Here is a 23396-nt window from a genome sequence, read left to right on the forward strand (position 1 = left end):
GACAAGAAGGAGGCTTTTCTTAGAAGAAAATGATTTCTTTTGTTAAAACTGAACTTTTTTCAGCCCTTGTTCCTCAGGGGTTTCTGTTTTACAAAGATAAAAGCATTACCTGAACCACCTCTGCCTGTATAGGATTTGATATATCTGTGTATGCGCGGGCATGTATTTATACACTTAAAAACAGTCCTGCAAACTTGTGCCACTCATAGCAGCCCATCCTGCTTCACAGCAGGGAAGGCAGCTCCTCCCATAACCAGCAAACAAGCTGTCCTCGTCAACAAGAGGAATGCACTGAAGCTCATCCATTTAGCAGGCGGCAAGAAATCCTCACGATGCAGCTGAACTATGACCTTCTAACTCAATTAGATACCTATGGGCAGAAATTGAGACAAGGGAGCAAGGCAAGAAGATGTCTTTCTGAGAGAGGTGGCCACAGTAACAGCCTGTCTGTCCTGAGCAATGTTCCTGCACATCATCAAACAAGCAGCCCTCAGAGGAGATGCTTCTTGGTTCTGCCTGAGAGTTCCTGTCCTTGAGGAAAGACACGAATACAGACTGGTCAAGACAAGTTAGAGGCAGAGGTCCAGGCTGGATGACTTCTAGTCATAGGCATCATCATCAAAATAGGAGTCACAATCAAGGTTATCCGATTCATCACCAAACAGAAAGTTGTCTTCATCAAGGTCATCATCGTCATCATAGTCTTCCTCATCTTCATACTCCTCGTATTCAACCTCTTTGTCACCTTCACCTTTGTTGGAATCATCACACAAGATGGTACATTTTGGCCTGTTGAGGAGAACAGCGTCAGACCAGAGCCCCAGCTGAGGAGAACAGGTTCAGACCAGAGCAACCACAATCCAGCCCTACACCACCCTCATCTTCCCTACTATACGACCTCAGCATCCCCATCCAAAGCCTGGCCTCAGGCACACAGCAGCCACACACAAGCACCTATAAGGTGGTGATTAAATGGCCTTATCCATGTATGCAGAACAGGACTGTGTCAAAGAGCCACCTGTGACTGGGCCAACAAGCTGCAGTCTGGTGTCTCTGGTGTCTCAGCCCAAGGAGACCAGAAACCCTGCTCTGAAACAGAGTGTCTCGACTCAGTTGTCACACATTCTTTCTTGCAACACTCAGAACCCTGCTCAGCTCCTGGAAACACAGCAGCTGTCACAGGGGACTGGTTGCACTGGGATGGCAGATGCCGGTTGTGTTTCTTGGTTTAAACAGCTTGTGGTACAGGAATGGATTTTGTTTCAAACACACCACCTTCCAACCTTAACACCTGCCCACTCAGTGCTCTAGGACAGGCAACCAACCATCCGTTTCACCTCTCAACATACTGTCTTACAGCTGTGCCACTTCTCCATTCCTTTCTTATACAATATTGTCAGACCCCTACATCTCCCCCCATGGATGTTCTGTTCTTGGTTTTCTCATCTGGACACTTCCTGGATCTCTGATACACTCCTGAAGAAAAAGTGTGACTGCACAGAAACCCAAGAAAGTCCAGGGAGAGCAACTTTGCACTTTTCCTTGCTACCCCGCTAAGAAAACTCACCCTACACAGGCAGGGGCTGAAGTAGGCACATTTGAGAGTTTCACCTTTCTCTGACCAGGATCTGATGAAGTCTGGAGCCCAACATGGAAATCCTGCTAGCACAGAAGAACAAGAGAGACAATATGCAATTTGGGGTGTATTTTGTGCTGCAGAGCCCTTTCCTACATACACACAGCACTAACAGTCCATGCCCTCAGCTGACCAAGCCCCTTCCTAGGTTTCCCCAAGACCAAACAAGACCAGAGCGCTAGCCACTGAAGGGCATGTGGACTTCACCTGTGTGGAATGCCAGAGAATTGCAAAGAGTCGCTCCTTGATCTGGTGTACCAGCTCCAAACCAGCCTTGAAATGCTCTGCTTTCAGGAGCTGAAGAGAAGAGGCCAGGTCCTGGTACCGCAGCAAGGTTTCCTCTGCAATTCAAGGCCAACAAAATCATGCTGCTTCCCACACTCTTAAGCAGAGACAGCATCCCTTGGCTCTGATTATAAGCCAGGCGCAGCTACTTAGGAATCCTGTACACACACAGTGTATGCTATCATTCTAACACAGAACTGCCACAATTTGAACCAGGTAGGACCAGGGAATGATAGCCTCTACTGCTGAGAGACTGTGGGACTTACCCAGAAGGATCTGCAGAGCATTAGTGTGCAGCTCTAGGCTCTCAGTCTGCTCTTTCACAATATCCATGCTCTCAGTGTCCTGGTTGTAGTAGCTGTACACACAGGAGTAGGCCAGCACCTGGAGCAGTACAGATTATGCTGTAAGCTTGATGATCAGCTTCAGAGTGAGCAAAAAGAAAGTAGCATCAAACCCTCCCAGACTTCATTACGTATCAGTGGCTGATAGAAGCCTGGCAGCATTTCTGGTCTGTGGCAATAGCCCAATGAACTATTATGCCAAGTGACAGCAATGCCAGGCTACCTAGAGCTACTGGTAGGACTGGAAATAAATGTGTAATTATTTTGTACTGAAGTCTAAAATAACTAAAATAACCTGCAAACCATTGCAAGAACACAGACTGTAAATGCCTAACAAGTGTGACTGACCAGCAGGCAGAGTCAAAACAAGCAGCACACAGAATGTACACATTGCTGGGCAGCCTATGTTGAACTCAAGTGGCATTGAACTGAGAGAACTGAGGCCAAAGGAAAGTAGGCATGGTGCAAGCACCAAGAGCACAAAGATTCATTTCAATAAGTGGCAAACTCTTACTATGAATGAATGACCTCTAAAACCATCCAGGCACTCAGCAGGAAACAAGACCACTGTTTCCATTTAAAGAAATGGGCCAGAAAAGCCAGCACCAGCAAGGAACATTGATCTGTATCCTGGCAAACACAGGGACTACCATACTGAAAAGACAAAATAGGGTCAGATACCCTTGTTACACATGCATCTCTCAAAATCAAATCTGCCTGCACAAACGAGGTATATATTGCAAAGGCAGTATCACAAAGCAATTCCCACCTCCTTCCTATTTTCAGGGCACAGAAGACTGCGCAGGCCTATGCTGCCACACACATAATGCACACATCCAGTGGCTGCACTGCATATCCTTCATAATGTGGCTATTGGGGCATGCAATAGGTAGCTCAGTACTCCCAAAACACCTATGGCTCATGGAATTAAGTTAAGAAAGGAAAATAATAACATGAGCATCAAGAAGGACTTCCTAACTGTAACACAGCATCAGGTACCACCACTGGGGCATTTCAAATTGGAATGGTCCAAGCCAGTATATGAAAACCCTGAACATAGACCCTTGTGTCAATTTCATGATGTCAACATGAGCTAAGCTCCAAATCCTATGACCTGACTGTGACAAACACTGCAGATAGCCCAACTCAGAGAGCAGGGAAAGGCAGGCATGAGCTCTTTCCTGCCCTGATGCTATGCCTCCCCTCAAGCTTTTTCTGTCTGCCCTTGTTGAGCAGAACAAAGCTGGCATCTCCTCACTTTAAAAAAGGCATAAAATACATCAGTAGAATTAGAGCTATGCCTCAGCAACCCTGTTACCCAGCCTTACCTTCCGTGCCTGTTCTAGCACTTTGCAGGCATCAAGAACAAAGGTCAAAGTCCTAATTTTTGGCATCCCTCTGATAGAAAAAATGCTGTTCCTCAGATTCATGGCAAATTCCTGCAATAACCAAAGGAAGGAAAAAAAGCCAATGTCCAGCTCCACAAGACTGAAAAATAGCACCTTCCACACACGTAATTGCCAAGCATCCTGAAGTGCTATCCCAGAAGATGCAGGCAGCAGGACAGGATTTACTGCTTCCATCTATGACATCTCTACTGTGCTGTCACTTCAGCCTTTCACAGTATCTCAGCTCTGGACAGAGCCTTCAGTCCCTCAGTTGCCATTGCTTCCAAGTACTGCATCAGTTTGAGCACATCACCACCACAAATTAGGTGTTCAGTTTCCACAACAGACTTGGCAGAAGAAAGCAGGCCAAGAACCGCCCCTTATGTCAGAGCAAAGGTGAAATGGCTAGGTATTCCCACCTGGATCTGAAGCCTGCTTTTCAGCTTCAGGTGACATATACTGAGATACAACAGAAACTATCCTGCTCAACAGGGCTCAGGCAAAAGAGTCAATGTCTGCCAAGGAAGGAGGAGGCCTTACCCTTGCATGGTGATGAAAAGTGCATCTCTCATTGTAATCCTGAAAACGCTTCTCCTGCCAAGCTGCTTTACTCACCTGAAAGGAAAGGTACAGGTAACCTGTAGCAATTTCCCTCAAGTACCAGGGTTGCCTGGAAATGGCTAAGATGCATACAGGCTTTGACAACACTATTAATATTACTGGCAAGTCCACAAAGTGCAGAGTAAAGGGCACAAGTAGAGATCCTCACCCATCCATCTGAGAGGCCAGGTGCATCTGAACACAAGCATGAACCAATTGGATATAGCAAACCACTCACCATAGCAGAGCAGTTGTAATAATCCTTATGAGTCGGCTTCCAGGGCTTGAGGCAACGCCAACAAAAGCCATGATTACACTTTGCACACGTCATACTGCAAGGCAGGAAAAAGAACAATGGGAATCACTCAGTCCTAACAGCCACTTGCAGACAGTTTCTCCCAGTGCTCCCTTACATCACAGGGTTGGAGTATGCAACCCAGTCATTCCCGTTCACTTAGTACTCGTATCACTTACTAATTCATTTCCTTGCATGCATTTTTCAAAGCCTTTTTTGGAAGCAGGTGATACTTAAAACCAGTCATTGTCTGTCCAAAAATGAGCTGGGTAAACTGGAAGCACAATCTCACACTACAAACTTACCAAGTACTTGAAGGGTGAACTAAGCATTCCACAGTTTGAAGCAAGATGCACATGAGCACCTCACCTCTTCCTTCAGTAACGCAGCACTCCGCAGTGCAGAAAGGCACTGCACAGCCCTAAGGCCACACAAAACATGTGAGGACAAGTCACAGCTGGGCACTAAGTACTGTGCCAGTGCAAGAAACACATGGCAACTCCTAAGTGCTAGCTTCAAGGCTGGATGTCACTCCCCTGTCATGTAACAAGCTGCCAGAGATACAAGCCAATTCAAAAGAGGCAGTTAAAAGAAAATTGTTTAAGGTTATGGGAATAGGTGAGTATGAAAGAAAAAAATGGTTCTGAGCTATCCACTCCTCTAACCTGCACCTCTGTGTGTCTGCAGCAGCTTCTGGGAGCAGGCAAGTGTGTGCTATAAAAAAATTACTGCAAAATGAGTTTTGGTTCTACTCCAGAGCTAATCTAATGGATTTAACTCTGAATGCCAGGGAACATTTTGCTTGTCATAGGAATTAAAAGCAATCACTCATTCTTCTAAAGCTATAAAAAAGACGTGCTACAACTTTTATTCCACAACCCAGGAAAAAAAAAAAGCAAGCAAGCACAATGAACCTAACTGTATGTCTTTGTCCTCTCCTGTCTCCATTAGCAAACAAAAATTGATACTCACTGCAGGCAGCCTTCATTTTTCTCTATCTGAGCCTGGCAGCTTGGGCAGTGCTTTGAAATGAGCTTAGCCAGATGTTTGCTTTGGGCTTCACTTGTCATTCCCTCATAGTAGCCATCATCATCCACCCACTGAGACATGTGGCTGCAGCTTGCAGGATAATGGGCCTGAAAAAGACAGACAGTCAACCACACAGAAGCAGAATGGTGCGTGCCAAACCCAAAACGGTATTGCCCCTGATTCAGCTCAGCCTCACCTCTGGGAAGTTGCAGTTGAAGCAGGATATCCATGAGCACTTGGAACATGCTGCCCCATAGCCAAACCCATCCTTAAGTAGGATCTGATCACAGCCCTGAGGGTTGGTGCACCATGTCAGGTTGGAGCAACACTCAACGTAACCTCTGAGGAGGGCTTTTTCATACTGTAATAAGAAGCCAGGAGGGAGATTTAAGGCAGAGAAGCTGCATGGTTACGCCTTACAACGGGGGTCTGGTGCCTCCGGGCTCTACAGCTGACTGAAAAACTGCTCACAACAAAACAGCACTTAGTTTACTCTTTCATTCCCTTCGTGTAAAGTCCCCACCCCTCATGTCATAACTGGATGCCATTTCATTCCGCAGAATAGCTGAGGTTGGAAGGCACTTCTGGAGATAAAAAATTAGTCCAACTCCTCCAGCTCAAAGCAGGGTTGCTCAGAACTGTGTCCAGTTGGGTTCTGAACATACCCAAGGATAGAGACTACAGGCCTCTCTGCCCAAAATTTCCAACATCCCATTACCCTTCCTACTGAGAAGGAAGTTTTCTTATGTTTAGATGGAATTCCTTGTATTTAAATTAGTACACAAAGCCTCTTATACTTTCATTGGATATCACCAAGAAGAATCTGGCTCCTTAATCCCATTTGTGTATTTACACACCTTGGAAAGAGCCACCCTTAAGCTCTCTCTTCTCCAGGCTAAACAAACCCAGCTCTCTCAGCTTTTCCTGCAGGTATTCCAAAACCTAAATAATCTTTATGGCCTTTTGCTGGATTTTCCCACTACCTCTGTCCTGTACTGGTGAGCCCAGAAACGGACACAATACTCCAGATGTGGTCTCACCAGCAGTGGGTAGAGGGTAAGGATCTCCTTCCTCTACCTGCTCTTTTTAGTGTTTCTGATTTTAAGTTCCTTGGCAGACTTTTGCTTGGTTAAACGATGTGCAAAGGGGAAGGAGACTCACTCTGCCCACAACCTCCAGACATAACTGCAGAGGACAAGGCAAACTGGTTATCAGTAAGGGGCTGTTCAGGTAGGGACCCAGGGAGGCAACCATACTGCACATAGTTGCTTAGTTTTCTGTGCTCAGTTGCTGTAGTGTAAGGACTGTACAAACATACACAGAGCTAGAGGAAGTTCAGAAGAAATCTTGTAGTCTTCACAGCCCTCCTGCAGATATTTCTGCATACCCAGAGAGCTGCTCTAGAGCTATCAGGCACAGAAAGGACAACACAGGTCAAAACAGGTACTAGAGAGAAAAGGTGCAAGCCACAAGCACTGAAGGGCTCAGACAGGCCTCTCATTCATTCTTTGCTCTCATTTATTCTTTGTTATTCATTCTCTCTCTCAGGCAACCTGAACACGTGGGTGTGCAAAGCCCCAGATTCAGGTACTGAGCCTATGCATTCCCAGGGAAGAATCCATGGGGGCAGAACGGAAGACTACCTCTGACAAACAGACTCTCAAGGAACTTGAGGAAAACCGGGTGAAGAGAAAACCTCTTTCAGAAACATGGCAGGGTTTATGTTTTGTAGAAATATAAACATTGAAAGTTTTAACTCTAATATTCTTGTATTAGCAAGACTGCAGCCAGCAGGCAAGGGAAGGGATTTCTCACAGCTGTTTGGCACTGGTGACACAATTGGATACTGGGAACAGTTTGGGCTCCCATGTACAAGAAAGACATTAACAGATTAGAGAAAATGTTGTCCTTAGGCCACCAAGACAGTCAGGGGCTGGAGCACAGGATGCATACGGGGAAGCTGAGAGAGATGGCTTTGTTCAGCATGGGGAGAAGGGGGATCTTACCACTGTCAAGACCTACGCAAGTTGTAAGATGCAGAGAAGACTGAATCTGAAGCAGTATGTTTTAGTATCAGCAATAACCTGGCTATTTTGGCCACAGGGTTGGACCAGAGATTTCCGCAGATTATGGCAACCTAAGTTATTCTACGACTGCACTTGTGACTCTGCAGGAGACGTGAACACTCCAGCAATACCACTTACTGAGCAAAGAGGGAAACAGATAACATTTCAGTTTGAGCATCAGAGCAATTTGTTAAAATCATCTGCAATAAGAGACTTTTTATAAAATAGCCAAAGCAACAGGATATCCAGGCCTGCTCAGAGAGGTGTGACTACAGAATTTGCAAAGCCAGTCAGAACTAGCTGCCCAGATACATTCTCTATATGCTAATTTTCCAAGCACTTCTTATAGAAAACAAGATGCCTAAGACACACGGAAGGAAATGCTCTTCTGTAGCCTTGATCATTATGGTCGCCAGTTTACAAGCTTAAAGAAAAACTGTAAGATAGAGCAGTCTTTGTGACTACTGCTCATTTCTCTGTATGACTGCTCTCTCATACAGGATCATAATGACAGTAACGAGCTGGAAGAGGAGAATATTTCTGGAGAAGGAATTGCTGGTATAGACCTGTCAAACAACAGAGCAGTAGAAAACAGATCAGACACCCGTTCTGTCCAGCAATTAACAGAAATAGTCTGTCATGCAACAGCCGCAGCTCTGTCATTAGATGGTGAGGTCATTCAGCTCTAATAACTAAAACCTGAAAGAATATGGAGGAAAAAATAGCTTCTGCCTCAGCCCAAGTAGCTCCTGCTGCCCCATGCTGACTGAAGACTAAGGTAAGCAGAGCACAGGAAACCCAGTTTACAGTCATCTGTAAATCCACACAAACTTAAAGAGTAGAAACTAAGTCTGATGTGGTAACTACTGTCATCTTCATAAAAACCTGAGGTGGTCAAAGCCAGAGACTGTTGGAACAGAGAGGACACAGGGGCCATTGTTGCAGCAATAAAATGAAATTGCTCAAATGTTTTCTCTTCATTTGTCCTAGATTTAACAACTGCTTCTAGCACACCAGCAGAGGATACTTGACATGAACTGCGACCATAGCTCTCACCTGGTCCTTAACTAATGATATACTGAAATGTTTTTTGCTGGAGGTATGTTCAGAGGAAATACCACTGGGCTCTTTTGCTGACGTTATGCTTTCCTGAATAGCTGGCAATGCCCGTGATCAGAGACAACTGACACTACTGGGCAGAAATCTGGTCTACCTCACTGCCAGTAATAGGAACAGGAAAAGCAGCAGCAAGATTATCTGTGCTCACAAAACCAAAACAGCTTTGACACCCAGTAACCTACTGTACCTTGGCTATAATCTCCTCTGAGGAAACGATGGAGCAAATGAAAGCTGCAGTTGGCTGTGCATGGCAATCGGATATGGGACAGGTACAGTTGACAACCATATTCTGCTCAATGCGAGTCGTGAGATACTCACTCCAACAGGGCTGTAAAGGCAGAAGACGAGAAACTAAAGAGGAGCTGCACCACCTGGGCTGTGTGACCCTGAAGCCCACCCCACCCCGCAGACAGTGCACAAACCCACCACAAACTATGCATAAATACCCAAAACCACCAGACTGGTCAGACTAACCCAGAGTTGAAGGATCACCACTAAAGGGAGATGGAAAAAGAGAACATATGAACGCTGTGAAAGCGACATGGTAACAGTTTCAGACAACGGACAGCTGCTCTAACTAGGCACCAGGAATTCCCTACCCAGTTACAGGGACCAAAGACTTAAGGACCTTCACCTTGCAACAGTAGTGCATGCAGCAGAGGGTTGGTGGCTTTTCAGTGGGACACAGCTGGCTCACACAGACTGGACAGTGGGTCCCTGGGCTTGGAGGGGGCTGAGCATCCTGCACTTGCAGCCCTGAGGAGATAAGCAGGGTCTCGCGGTTCTCCACGTAACGCTGGATAAGGAAATCCACATTCCACCTGCAGTGCATGAGGAGGTGCCGAGCAACATCTTCTGGGATGCTCAGAGCATCCTGGACCTGTTGTACTGTCTGGTTCATGAGCAGCTTCGCTTCCTCTGGACTAAGTGTGTGCCCCCTTGGCACCTGCAGCATTGCCATGAGAAACTCCTCCGAACTGCCAATGCCAGGCTTCAACCTGACACAGAGAAATGTGTCACAAACATACAAGGTGGAGAGGCACACCCCCTCCACATCTGGTGACATGCATCCCTACCAGTGCAGGTGCTCTAAGCTGTCCTCATCTGGAGATGTCTTCAGTGGCCTGCTCTGGAAAACCATCTGTGCCTGGCCCCCAGGAGGGGTTGTGGGTTCAGCAGAGATGTATTCCAAGACATGAGGCCTCTCCTCCTGGCGCCGCAGGTATCCCTGGTTCAGCAGGTGCAGGACACAGGACAGCACATCCACGCTGTGGCAGCAGAAGCTCAGGAACTGCAGCCCTGGCCCCAGCTCACCCTTCTGACAGGCATCAATCACCTACAGCAGCAAGAGAGCCCCACGCTGCAGTGTGGTGCAGCACCCAGGCAGCCCTGCAGGCAGCCCTGCTCTGCCCCTCGAGCCCTCCATACCCTGAACACCAGGTTGTCAATGTGGAGCTGCTTCTCCACCTTGAGGATGCGGGTGATGAGGCAGCACAGGATGTTCCTCTTCCTCTCCAGGGCGCTGACCTCAGCCGTCTCCACCCTCAAGTACCTCTGCTGGGGCAGCAGCCTCAGGTGGCGGCCAGAGGCATGGGCCAGGGCTGCCTGGTTCAGCCGCAGCGTGCCTGGAGCTACACCCGGCCCAGGGTCAGCCAAGCCCCCAGCTGGGAGCCGGAGGAGCCCAGGACCCGTGCGCGGCTGTTGGACCAAACCCTCCCATTGCTGCCATTACAGCTCTAGGCCCCCTCCCTGGCCCCCACACGTGGCCCCAAGCAACAGCACCACGCACCACCCCTGGCCCCAGCCCCACACGTGGCCTTATGCCCGAGCCCCACACACAGCCCTGAGCCCCGAGCACCCACAGACAGGCTCGCTCCAGCCCCCTCCCTTCCCCTCCACTCCAGCACCCACTCAGGGCTCAGACCAGCGCCTCCCAGGGCTGTCCCACACTCACCTCCCGCCGGGCAGCCCCACACCAGGACGCCCTCGCCATGGGTCAGCGGTGCCAGTGCGTGGTGCACCAGGTCAGCAGGGAGCCCTGTGACCTGCAGCAGGGCCTCCACAGCCACCTCCTGCCAGAGGCCAAGACTCACCAGCCACAGCCCAGTGAACAGAGGGCAGCCTGTGCCCCCAGCAGTGCTGCACACCCCACCAGAAGGGAGGACATGGCCCAGCCACGCTCCAGCATCTGCTGCCTTATTACCCCACATGTCCCCAGCTCCTACCTCAGCGCTGTTGAAGCACAGCAGGATGTACATCTGCAGCGTGGACACGTGGAGGATGCAGTCTCCAAACTGCAGCTCAGCGTGGCCCAGCCACGTCCACTGCAACCGCCGGGGCTTCGTGCACTCCCAGCCCAGCAGGCTCTGGCCTGCCACAGACAGCATCAGCACAGGAGCCAGCCCTGCCCGGCCCCCAGCACGCCCCTGCCCTCGGGCTGCTCCTGGCCCAGCTGCTGCGCGGGGCCTGGGGGCTGCCCAACACTCACTGCGCCTGCAGAAGTTGGCGAACTCGTCCAGGGGAGAGCTCAGCGCCGCGGAGAACAACCTCTGGGGCTGGTCCATGTGGCAGAGCGGCGACACGGGCCAGCAGCGCGGGGACAGGGCCAGCACCGTCACCTCCGGCGCATCCGCCACCGAGGCCGGCCCCGGTGCCTGGCGCGGGGGCAGGAGCACGGCTCAGGACGGGCCTCAGGAGCCTTGTGAGGAACGCGGGCAGCCCCCAGCTCCCCACGCCAGCAGCACTCACCTCGTCCAGGCCCTGGTCCAGCTCCAGCAGCTGCCTGTCCTGCTCCTGCAGCTGGTAGAGGCGAAACTGCCGCTGGAGCTCCTCCGACTCGGCCAGGTTGCTCAGCATGGCTTGGGGGAAGCGGCTGGGGAAGCACAGCCCAATCTGCTCCACGATGGCTCCTTCCAGCCACGACGGCCCTTGCACCAGGAGCCGGTCACCCAGGTAGTGCCTGCCACAGGCGCCAGCGTCAGGTCAGGGGCCGGCCCTAGCTCTGTGGCCATCAGCCACATGCCAGGAGACAGCCCAGGCCCCGGGCCCGGCAGCACCCATCTCCCCTCTCCACTGCCAGCAGGGAATGTGCCTCCCCAGACCGGCAGCACCTGCGGGCACTCACAACCCTTCCCTCCAGACACCGGAGCTGGGAAGAGCACAGCGGGAGCACCACAGCCACACAGAGCCAGGCTCGGCATCGCCTGCACCGCCCCTGTCACGCCACAGCGGCCCCCAGCCCCCCTGCTCCCATGCAGACACGGCAGCCCTCACCGGTAGAAGTGCTCGAAGGTGTGGGCGAGCTCCAGGCCACTGAAGACAACAAAGGGCTCCAGGATGTGCTGCAGCGGCCGCGTGCTGCCCGCAGCCCCGCGCAGCTCCTGGATCTGCCTGTCCAGGTAGCGGGCAAACCGCTCGCTCACCTGCAGAGGGACAGGGCCGGCTGCGGGGGGGGCTCAACCCGCGGGGCGGCTGCAGGGCCGGGCTGGGGGAGCGGCCCTGGGGGGAGCAGCTGGGAAAGCCCCGGCACTGGGGCCGCGCTCCCTCGACTCACGTGCAGGGCGGTGAGGAAGGAGAGCTGCAGCAGAGCCCCCGCGAAGCCCTGGCCCAGCGCCAGCGCAAAGGCAGCCTGCTGCCCAAAGAGCTCCTCCGTGGCACCGCGCAGGCGCTGGTACAGCCCGCAGTATCGCTCCACGAGGTCTGGGGCCTGCCCGGCTGCCTCCAGGAACCGCTGCACCTGTGGGACACGACAGGAGAGGGGTGAGCCCCACAGCGGGATGTGCATGGGGCCTGCAGGGATGTCTGCAGTCCCAACCTCACTCTGTTGACACCAACTGCCCAGACCCCGACCAGCAGTCAGCCACCAAGAGCTTATGGAGAGACAGGAGCACAGCCTAAAGGCTGGGAAGGAACAGGACACTGCCCAGCACTGGAATAAGCAGCCCAGCTCTGTACCCACCTCCCAGCCTGTGGCAAGAGGCTGATGCCTGAGCCCTGCAAACGTAGCAAGCATGGAAGGGCTGTCCCCGACCCCTCCAGGCCTTGCAGAGGCCAGGTACAGCCCTGCACCCTTCCCACACAGTGCCCAGGCCACTGTCAAGCCCTGCATGGCACTACACGTGTCCGGTGTGAGCTCCCACGTGCCCTCTCTGGCCCCACAGCCAGCCCCCCAAGCACTACCTGCTGCTGCACCACGCCACGCCAGCACTGCGAGATGCCCCACAGGCTGCCTGACTTCTCCGCCATCTCCTTCGCAGGCCTGGCCGGCTCCTCCTTGTTCTTCCCCTGCTTCCCACCTGCCAAGGGACAACACCGGGCTCAGCGCGGCCCCACGGGCAGGCCCCGCGCACTGACCGCCAGCAGCCTCCCCTCTCCCTGCGGGCTCAGTGCAGAGCAGATTCCAAGCGGCCACAGCCACTGCAGGGGCACGGCCACAAGCCCTTCCCGGCTCTGGGGCCTCCGGTGCCACTGGGCCCTCCCCAAGCCCCCCAGCAGATGCCCACGGCCACAGCCCGGTGCTCCGGGCCAGCGCCGTCCCAGCCCCACGCTCACCTCGCGCCTCCTCCGGCTCCCGGCCGCCGGGGTCCACGTGCACCAGGAGCTGGGTCAGGCGCCGCACTCGGGAACCAAAGGCAGCAGCAGGGCTCGTGGCGCGGCGCGGCGGCTCCACGCTCTCCAGGTACTCGCTCAGCAGCCAGGCCAGGGCGCTGACGCCGTCGGGGTCTGCGAGGAAACCAGGCTCAGAGCGGCTGCCTCAGCCTGGGCAGGGGCCCGCGAGAGCACAGGGTACCTGGGCTGGTGATGCTCTGCACCAACGGGGTCACCAGGGCCTCCCAGCACGTCCTGCCCAAGGCCCGCGCCGCCTCCTCCTCGGGGAGGAAGCGCTCGGCGAAGCCCTGCTCGTGCCGCAGCGCCCGGTTCAGCCTGCAACAGCGACCGGGCAGCACACGGTGCTGCTGATGCCTCGGGCGCTCCCGGGACAGCAGCGCGGCGCCTTGCCGGGCACATCGGCGTGGAAGCCCCGCTCGCCCCACAGCCAGGGCCCCTCAGAGACCAGGGACGCGGTGGCACAGCGAGGACACAACTCACCTGCCAAAGAGCTGCAGCAGTCGCCCCCGGTCCCAGCAGATCTCCTGGCACCAGGCATGAGCCCGAGCAGTGCAGGAGAGGAGCGCCCGCTGGCACAGCTTCTCCTTGAAGACGGGCCAGAAAGTGGGCTTGGGACCCAGCACCTCGATGCCACGCACACGGGTGTCAATGCCGCCCTGGGGGACAGAGCAACCCTCAGCTCCTCGGGCATGGCCCCAACACCACACACGCTGCCAGCTCCCTGCCCCAGCCTCCTGCTCCCCTACCTGCTGGCACCGCTTCACCCGGATCTGGATGACGGGCCAGAAGCGGCTCATGTTCTCCAGCAGGATCACTCGGCTGTCTGACGGCAGGATGGTCACCTACAGGCAGGCAGAGAGCCCTCAGCGAGACAAGGGGCAGGCACCAGCCACCCTGCGCGCTCCCCTGAGCACCCTGTTAGAGCCGTGGCCCCTGTCCCTCGCCAGGAGCCCCGACGCAGCCCAGAGGCACCCCCCGCCAGGGCCCCCCTCCTGGCCAAAAGCCCCAGCGCACCAGGCTGCTGTAGCCCAGGCTGCAGCATTGCCCATGCCCAAGCCTCCAGCACCCCCTGACTACAGCAAGGCGGCTCCTGCAGCACAGCTCCCGCCACCCCCGCCTCCCCACGGGGCATCTCCCAGGGCCCCACGCCAGGACAGGACCTTGCTGGAGCACAGCAAGGACCAGCCCACGGCTCCCACGCAGCCCCATGGCCTCAGCAGCCCTCAAGGGACTCACTGCATTGAGCTCAGTTCTGATGGTGGCAGGGCTGTCTCCCCCCAGCACCACGACACGGGCCGGCATGTAGCTGGAGTCCTCGCTGGCCACCAGCATGCTCATCTCCCTGCAGCACAGCAGACGTGGTGCTGCCCAGCAGTCCCCACCTCCCCTGCCCCGGCCCCTGCCAGCCCCACACCCACTGCCCACATCCAGCAACCCCCAGGACAGGGACCGCAGGGCAGGGCTCACACAGGGGCCCAAACCCCTCCTCCCCGCAGAGCCGCCTGCCCCTGGTACCCAAGGCCCCTCCGAGCTCTCCCAGCCCAGCCCCACCTGACCACCACACCGCACTGCATGTGCACGGTGATGAAGTGGGAACCCGTGCTGGAGTTCGACTGCCAATATGTCTTGGGGTTCCTGTCCGTGAGCTTGCTGGCCCTGTGGGGGTTGGAAGAGACCTCCACCTTCTCCCAGCACTTCTCCTCCTTTACTTCCACGCTGGAGCCTGCACGAGAAGCACACGGAGCCTCCAGCAGCCAGGCCGGCAGGTGCCAGGCAGGGCTTCAGCTCCCGCTCACCGCACTCACCTCGGCACAGGTTGTGCAGAAAGACATCAAACAAGGGGATGCTGATGGGCCGGTGGCTCCGGCGGTGCTCCTCAATCTGCCCCAGCACCAGCTATGGGATGGGGCGAGGCTCTGACCGGGGGCCCTGGGTCTTCCTCCCCTCACCCACCACAGGGCTGCGGCAGGCAGAGGGCAGGAGGCTGCCCCTCGGTGCCAGGGCCGCTGGATGGCCCTGACACCCAGGGCCCCGGCCCCCCCGAGGCGCACCTGGATGCAGCCGGCCAAGATGCTGCTCATCAGCTTCTTGGAGATGCCGGCGTGCTTCTCGCAGTCGGTCACCAGGGCGAGCAGGGCTGGCGCCAGCGGCGGGGCCGTGCTGTGCTTGTTCAGGGCTTTGGCCAGAGCCTCGTGGGTGCCCACGCAGCACATCACCACCGCGCAGTCCTTGCTGGCAGTGCCCAGGCGGTGCAGGAAGCCAACGACCTCCTGCAGCACCTGCGGAGCAGCAGCCGTGAGCAGCCGGGACCGGCCAGGCCCAGCAGCAGCAGCAGCAGCAGGCGGCGGTGCTGCCGCGCTCCATCCCCTCCACCCCGACACCGCGGCAGCACCGCTGGGGCCGCGCGAGGCACGGCCAGGGCAGTGCCAGCAGCCGGGACACAACCACAGCTGCCGCTCCCCCCCTCTCCTGCTGCAGTGCCCGCAGCAGGCCGGGCTGCTGCCGCCGGTGCTCCGCCAGCACAGAGCACCGAGCACATCCCTGTGCGCCCCTCACCTCCCGGTCGCTGCTGTGGGCGCTCAGGGAAGACACACAGGGTTCCACGCACTCGTGCCAGGGCAGCACATCCTCCTGGGACCCGTCCAGCATCTTGTTCAGGATCCTGGGGGACACAGGGGCTCACTCAGGCCACGGCACGCAGGCGGGGGGGTGTCGGAGGCAGCCCCGCTTCCCTGCCCCTCTGGGAAGCCAACAGCCCACGGGGAGCCTCGCCTCCCCTGGTGCCTCAGGCACCCCTCGAGCACCCAGGGACGTGCTGCTGCACCCCCACGCGGCCGGCGCCCCGGGGCACCCCAGTCAGCACCCCCGTAAGCACTGGGCTGCACCCGCCCCGCCGAGGAACGGCCCCACCAGGGCCCAGACCCGCACCGCGTGCCCCCAGCATCGCCCCAGCACCCGCAGCCCCGCTGCGGAGCCCCGGCACCCACCGGAGGACGCTCAGGCTCACGGCCTTCTCTGCCCCCAGCAGCTCGAAGCTGCGCAGCAGCGCCCGGAAGCAGCTCTGGTCCCGCAGCAGCCGCGCCGCCTCGGCAGAGGGGACAGGGCCCTGGCCACAGAGCTGCCGCTCCAGGGCCGCCAGCACGTCCCTGGACAAGACGCCGTCCCCCAGGCCGCTCAGGAGCCTCCGCACGTCCCCCGGGTCCAGCGGGGCCTCTCCGCCTGCCACGACAAGGACACGTGGGCCCGGCCCAGGCCCCCGCTCGCGAGGCGGCAGCGGGTGCCCGGCGCTGCCCTGCGCGGGGACGCGGCCCTGCCCGCGGCACAGCGGGGCCGTGGCACGGCGGGGCCGGGCGGCTGCTACCTGCGCTCTGCGGGCCGTGGGGCAGCCCGTGCTCCGCGAGGCGGTTGATGGCGCCGAGGGCCAGCGCGGCGTGAGGGCAGCCGGGGCTCTGCCCGTCCCTCCAGCAGCTCTGCAGCACGGCGGGGAGGTCGCAGCTCGCCAGCTGCTCCGCCAGGGCCCGGTGCCCGTCCATGAGCACGCTCACCACCAGCAAGCCGTTCCGCACGCCCGAGGAGCCCCTGCAGGGACACAGCGATGCGGGCGCCTTCCTCCCCCGGCACCCCCCGACCCGCCCCTGCCGCCCTCCTCTCCCTGCCCTACCCGGGGACCCTGCGCATGGCGCTCAGGGCGGCGGGGACGGCGCTCAGCAGGTTCGCGGAGCCCTTGCCGGAGGCAGAGCCGATGCTGGCGAAGATCTCCCGAATCAGCTGCGTGTCCTCCTGCTTCAGGGGCGAGGGCTGCCCGGCGGCACCTCCTGCCTCGCCGGCCACAGCTCCCACCAGCACCTTCAGGGCCTGCAAGCACAGCAGCAGCCAGGAGGGCAGCGGGCACCTCCGGCACACCGGGCTGGGCCCGCAGCCTGCCCGCCACCCACAGCATCCCCTCCGCCGCACTCACTGCCAGGCCAGCCTGCTGCACCAGGGCGGAGGAGGCGTGCTGCTGCATGCAGGACAGCACGGCCCGCACACCGCCCTCCATGGCGAACGTCACGCGCCAGTCGTACTTGGCCATGAGCAGGGCCAGCAGCCGCAGCGTCACCACCGCCACGGCCTTCTCTGCCGCCTCCGTGGCCAGCAGCTCCACTGCCGCCTTCACCAGCTTCTCCCTGCACAAGAAAGGACACCTCGGCAGGAGCCTCCTGGCACCACCACCGGCACGCCGACGCCTCGCGCCCTGCCCGTCACCTTCTCCCTGCCCACATGGCTCGGCCATGGCTGGGTCAGCCCCAGCAGTGAGCCTGCCTGGGCCAAGGGGACGCAAGATCCGGCTTTCTTCTTGCTGAGCAGGCAGGGACACACCGGCCTTCCCACTCCCACCACCAGCACTGCCCCCCACCCTGCCGACACAGCCCTGCCCATCGGGCAGGAGGGGGGCACAGCACCCCACAGCTCACCCAACGCTCCTGGTCCCCAGCCCGCTCTGGGCTTTGCTGCCTTGCTGCTCGGGCTCCTCCTCCAGGATCTTCGTAATGTGCTTGAGCCCCGTTAAGCGCAGCCCCAGCTCGGAGCTGCTGCTCTGGATCACATCCACCGCGGCTGCGATCTCGGCCAGGGAGCCCCTCTCGCTCACCCCCTCGGAGCTGCCCAACGCTGGCGGAAGGAGGGACGGACGCAGGTGTCAGGGCAGCAGTCGCACCCCCAGCGACTCCCAGGGTGCCACGCACCCACGGACCAGACCCTCGGCCTTCCCCTCCCCAGGCAACCTGCAGCTGCCTGCCCTGCCCACAGCTTTCCTCCTTGGAGGCAATGGAGCTGCCTCCGGTGCACGGCAGGCCATTACCTTTGCTCTGCTCCTCCGTCACCTCTGGCAGCAACAGCCCTTCCTTCTCCAGGAGCTCGCTGAACAGCTCAGAATCCGACTTCTCCACCACAGCGGGGGCTCGGGGCGGCCCTGCACCTGCGGGCAGCTCTTCCTTCGCTGCCTCGGCCACTGTGGTGGCTTCAGGGCTCCTGCAGCCGGCACCCTCCGAGGACACCGCGGTGCTCCGGGCGCCTTCCTGCTCAGCCGCCCTGCTGAGGGAGTACTTGGCGTAGACGTGGGAGCCGCGCAGGTCGCTCTGAGCCCTGCCCTGGCAACGCTCCTCCAAGACCTGCAGCACCTTCTGGGCCAGCTCCACAGGTACCGACAGCTGGACCAGGGCTTCTTCATCCCCCTGCGGCAGCTGCACAGACGGCATCACATCAACCCTCACGGGCTCGCCACAGACCCCGCGCTTCTGGTGACGGCCACAGCCAGAGCGGGCAGAAAAGCTGCAGCACCGGAGGCCCCCAGCCGTTTCCCCAGTGCAGGCTCTCCCCATACCTGCTCCCCCTGCTCCTGCTGGATGATGCACATGACCTCTTGCTGCTCCTGCGCCTCCAGCTTCTTCACAAAAAACAGCAGCTCCCACCACTCGGCACGGCTCAGGGCCTCTGCAGCCTTGGTCGACCGCTCCCCCAGGTAAGGCAGGGAGTACAGCCCCCCAGAGGGCTTGCAGAAAAACGGCTGCGCAACTGCAGGAGGACAGAGCAAAGCAGGGCACCGTCAGCTCTGCCCATTCCACCATCCTCTGCTGCACACCCCACGTTCCCCAGAGAAAGAGCTCTCTCCGCTGCCCCACAGACTGCTGTGGGAAAGGCAGGTGACAGGGGGGCAGCCAGAGAGGGGGAACGAGCTGGGAGGAGACCCTAGAAGCTGTAGAGATGGGGATGACCATCATCACTTGAACCTCTTTAGGATGTACAACAAAAACGCTCAGAATGGGCACCTCTAGCTCACTGCTGCCCCAGTGCCTGCACCAGGCAAGGCAACGCGCTCAGAGCCCCGGCACCAGCAGAACCCGCAGTGCCAGCGTGCAGCTGCACGAGGGTTGGGGAGCAAAGCTGCGGGCCCAGCTGAGGGACTGCTCACCTGCCGCCAGCCTGCAGTTGTGCGTCAGGGTGGACGCCTTCTCCTGGCCCCCACGCTCTTCTTGCCCTGAAGAGCCAATGATCTCCACCATGTGCCAGTGAACCCAGTACGTACAGCCCAGGGCTTGCCAGTACACCTGAGGAGGAGAGCGCGACGCACGCCCGGCTGAGGGAAGGCAGGTCCAAGCCCGCTGCTCCCACACGTGGCTGCGCGCTCCCTGCACGCAGCACGGCGGGCAGAGCCGACAGCCCGCGCCAGCCCCGCGGAGGGTACCTGCACGGGCGGCGTGCCGTCGTTGCTCTGCCGGAAGTCGCCCTCGTCGCCCGCGCTGACCTGCTCATAGTCCTCCAGCATGCGCACCCGCATGCCCCGCACCAGCCGCGCCTGCACGTACTCCACGTAGCTGCTGCGGCTCGGGAAGGCCGAGCGCGTCTTGAAGACGACGGGCTCCTTGGGTGCGGGAGCGGGGGCTGCTTGAGCAGCGCTGCACGGGGCGGCCCTGTGCTGGAAGATGGAGCGCGCGGCGCGAGGCTGCGGCTCCTGCTGCGGCGGCAGCTCTGCCTTGTGGCGGTGGCCCCAGCCCATCACGTGCACCAGCTCCGAGATGAGGTTTGCCATGGCCATGCTGAACTCAAACTCCTGCCGCACACGGCTCTTCTCCTCAGTGAGTGGGCTGGGCACAGCGCCGGCCTGCTGCTCCCCTCCCTGCTCCACATCACCGCTGAGCTTGTCCACGAGAGAAGTGACGCACAGGTAGCGCTTCACCAGCACCAACAGCAGCTTCCCAGGGATCTGCAACAAGCACGGCTCTCACACTCTAACCGTGACAGCTCTGCACCAGCAGGCAGCAACAGAGACCTCTCAGCTCACCCTCATCTCCCCGCTCAGACACTCCATGGCTGAGCCCTCCGACACCCCTCAGCTTCAAGCCAGACCCAGATGCTGGGCCAGCTCTCCCAGTACCCAAGTCCTGATCAGCAGCCCCAGGGCTGGCGGGGCTGCTCCTACCTGGGGAAGGTGAATCCCCTCAAAGGACATGCAGTGCTCCTCAGAGGATATTGTGTCAGCAAACAGCTCCAGCAAGGTGTAGCGACTGTCAAAGTCCATGTGCTGCTCAATGCCATCCTGCTGGCTCAGAGACAGCAGGACATAGGCCCGACTTCCTGCAAGAACAGAAACTTTTTAGGCTCCCTAAAGATAACCCCTACGAAAGGGATGGCACCCCTCAGCTGCCCTCAGGGACAATGAGCAGCAGCAGCCCCCACCTGCATCATGCGAAGCCAGGGCCCTCAGCATCTTGCCAGCACTGTGGCGGATTTGCTTGTCCTTGTGGCACAGCATCTGCATCAGCAAGTCGAGGGCTCCCGTCTCCTTGAAGGCACCCACCAGCGAGCCGATGCTGGCGTACGCGCTCAGCACGTGGATGATGTTGAGGATGGAGGACGCGGGGGCCCGGGACTCGGCCATCTGCCGGCCCGCTCGCTGCACCAGGCTCCTGACATCAGCCTTCATCTCCAGCAGCGAGGCTTCATCCCCCAGGACGTCCGCAGCGGACGGGCTGGCTGCCTTCTCCCCTGTCACACGCTGCCCTTCCAGCTTCCTCTGGTCCAGCAGCGCCAGGCAGCTGGCACAGACCTCTTCCGCAGACATCCACATGGAGACGTTCTCCAGCTTCGTCTCCGCAGAGGAGGTGCTGCTGCCGCCCGCTGCTCTCTCCTCCAGGCTGACGATGCTCCACCGGATCAGGTACTCGGGCTGCCCATCGTGGCCTCGCCGCTGCCGCAGCAGCTCCTCCGGGTAGGCCTGCAGTTTGTGTCCCAGGGGCACCAGCAGGTTGCCATTATGCCTCTCATTCACCATGATGGGAAGCGTGCCTGCAGAGGCAGAGGGGGAGCAGACGCAAGCTTTTATTTCTGAGCTGCATGCCAGAGAAAGCGTGAGCAAGTGCCTCTGTCACTTGCTTGTAGAAGTGGCTGAGGAACAGGTTTTGACCCCAAAATCCTGCACGCAGGATAAAACCCCAAAGAAGACCTCATTTTGCAGAAGCCCACATCCCCCCTCCAAGAAAATAAGTCAGCGTTTCATATAAAATCCCTGTTCCCAGCATTAGTGCTAGACACAGAGAGAAGTTCTCCCCCCAAAAACTCAAGGCAAGATGGACCCATTTAGATCCTCTCATAAGACAGCAAATAACGGAGACCTGTTCTCATCTCTGCCACTGTCCACAACATGACTGTGCACAAGTTGCTACTTTTGCACTTCTGTCTTCCCTCGTTATTTACCATTCATACCTGTTTAGACTGCAGGTTCACCTAGAGCTCAAGGCTCTCTCACTGTGGAGCTTGAATCACAAGGCACTGAAAAAAATTACCAGCAATTCCTCAGATCAAGTTCATATAAAACAAATCAGGTCACTATCTAGAAGCCACTCGGTATTTCCTCCTTGGCCTCCGCTTGGATATTCTTTGCCTTTACAATGGGCAAATTCAACAAAATTAAAGACTCTTACTCTCTGCTGTCAGGTTGTTCTGTGTACCTCCGGACTACAAAGAGGAAGCCATTACACTTCTCTGCTTTTATCTGAGGAGAATGAAATAATTTGCAGTCAAAGACTGAGTGCCAGCCATCAAGATTGTAGACAACACCACACACAATGGACTGACTTCACCGCTACAAGGGATGTCAGATCAGAATCTGGCAAGAAGATGCTTAGACATGCTCAGGCAGCTGGTAGTGGAAGCACATGAACAGGCCCTTTTGTCATTTACACATACTAGCAGGAGAAGCAGTGAAGCAAAACGCTGTTCGGCTGATGGTAACACAAGCCATTCTTAAAAGAGGAGTTAACATACATAGGAAATAAATCAACCCATGTACAACCCAAGAACACACTTTCATGATGATGATAGGTACATTTAAAACGTTTCCCAGGCGCAGAGAGAAGCCTGAACTCCCAAGAAATTCCTACCTGCCTTCAATTAAGCCTTCCTTGGAGCCTGCAGCAAGCCAGCTAGGAATTGTCTGGCAGTCTCTCTGTAATAAAAGGACCAAGTTACTGTCTTGTGCTTTTTAAGTATTTAGATGCCACACCGTAAGCCAGGAAATATTGTGCTTATGCAGCCTACAAAAAACCCTACCCCAAGACGTTTACATACAACAAAAAATCAGAGTAAAACACAGGTCTCTGCAAAGCATCAGTTTGCTAACTTCGCCCCGTCCCCACATCATGACATTCAGCATGAAAAACACTCTTCAGAGAAGAGCTGCCAGAAGGGGTCCAAACAGATCTGTAACCAGGTAGGGAAGGATCTGGGTTAAGGGCACCTGAAGAAGCAGCTGCAATGCGTATGATGAATGAGGCACGCTACAGCCTATGACAACCCACAGCGAAGTTGTCAGCCTGCTTCAGTACACGAAACTCACTAGAGTTAAGTTTCAGAGCCGTGGCACATGAACGTGGAGCCACGATGTGAGGTCCGCAAAGCACCCGGGCACCCGGGTCAGAAGAGCATCCCACCGCCCCCCGGGACGGCACGGCCCGTTGCCCTACAACGATTCACCTCAGCAATGGCCGCCGCGGGAGAGACCCGTCAGACCCGTTCCGCACACCTCGACAACCCCCGCGCCACCGCCCGGCCGCCTCCCTCACCGCTGCCCCACCGTACCCACCCCAGCGGGACAACGGGGCCCGGCCCCGGCGCACGGGGAGCCTGCTCGTCGCCCGGATCCGCCTCCACACGCCGGAGGTCGCGTCCCCACAGGGCACCGTTCCGGCTCTCCCCCCGCACCGGTAACGGTCCGTGGCGGCGACGCGAAGCAAACCCAATCCCCGCCGCCTCCGAGGCGCGGCCCCCGAAGCAGCACCGCGGCCGCTCCGCGCTTCCGGGTCCCCGCCGCGCACGAGAGCTGCGGGAGGCCAGGTCGCCGCACGCTCCGCGCCTGCGCTCTGCTGCCGCGGGCCCGAGCGTGTCGCTGGGGCTGTAGCGGCGCCGCCAGCGCGGTGCCGCAGCGCAGCGGGAGCGCGGCCGAGCCGAGCCGGCCCTCGCCGCCCCGCGGTGTGCGCGTCCCTCGGGGCA

The 23396-nt window shown here is 57.7% G+C and overlaps 1 protein-coding gene across 4 annotated transcripts; it reads right to left on the minus strand.

Annotated features, from left to right (window-relative positions):
• Positions 1-14: 14 nt before the first annotated feature.
• Positions 15-23268, minus strand: LOC136014644 (cullin-9-like). Of its 4 annotated transcripts, XM_065679524.1 has the most exons (44): positions 22990-23268; positions 22289-22353; positions 21830-21900; positions 21603-21677; positions 20586-21194; positions 20329-20483; positions 19594-20112; positions 19321-19456; positions 18733-18923; positions 18211-18592; positions 17825-18020; positions 17329-17536; positions 17032-17225; positions 16732-16949; positions 16358-16589; positions 15927-16032; positions 15422-15649; positions 15176-15266; positions 14922-15093; positions 14607-14712; positions 14117-14212; positions 13851-14026; positions 13552-13685; positions 13314-13484; positions 12942-13057; positions 12316-12498; positions 12036-12184; positions 11511-11721; positions 11251-11416; positions 10988-11133; positions 10717-10834; positions 10191-10393; positions 9839-10098; positions 9397-9760; positions 8950-9090; positions 5774-5938; positions 5521-5684; positions 4492-4585; positions 4194-4268; positions 3594-3704; positions 2188-2305; positions 1844-1977; positions 1568-1659; positions 15-789 (listed from the first exon to the last, which is right to left on the minus strand). In XM_065679524.1, exons 4-44 carry the CDS (start codon positions 21607-21609, stop codon positions 600-602), a joined length of 7527 nt encoding a protein of 2508 aa, XP_065535596.1. In that variant the 5' UTR covers positions 21610-21677; positions 21830-21900; positions 22289-22353; positions 22990-23268; the 3' UTR covers positions 15-599. The 4 variants fall into 4 exon arrangements, with proteins under 4 accessions (XP_065535596.1, XP_065535597.1, XP_065535598.1 ...); XM_065679525.1 differs by lacking the exon at positions 21603-21677; XM_065679526.1 differs by lacking the exons at positions 21603-21677; positions 21830-21900.
• Positions 23269-23396: the final 128 nt, after the last annotated feature.

The sequence above is a fragment of the Lathamus discolor genome, chromosome 5 (assembly GCF_037157495.1).
Source record: "Lathamus discolor isolate bLatDis1 chromosome 5, bLatDis1.hap1, whole genome shotgun sequence".
Taxonomy (NCBI): Eukaryota; Metazoa; Chordata; class Aves; order Psittaciformes; family Psittacidae; genus Lathamus; species Lathamus discolor.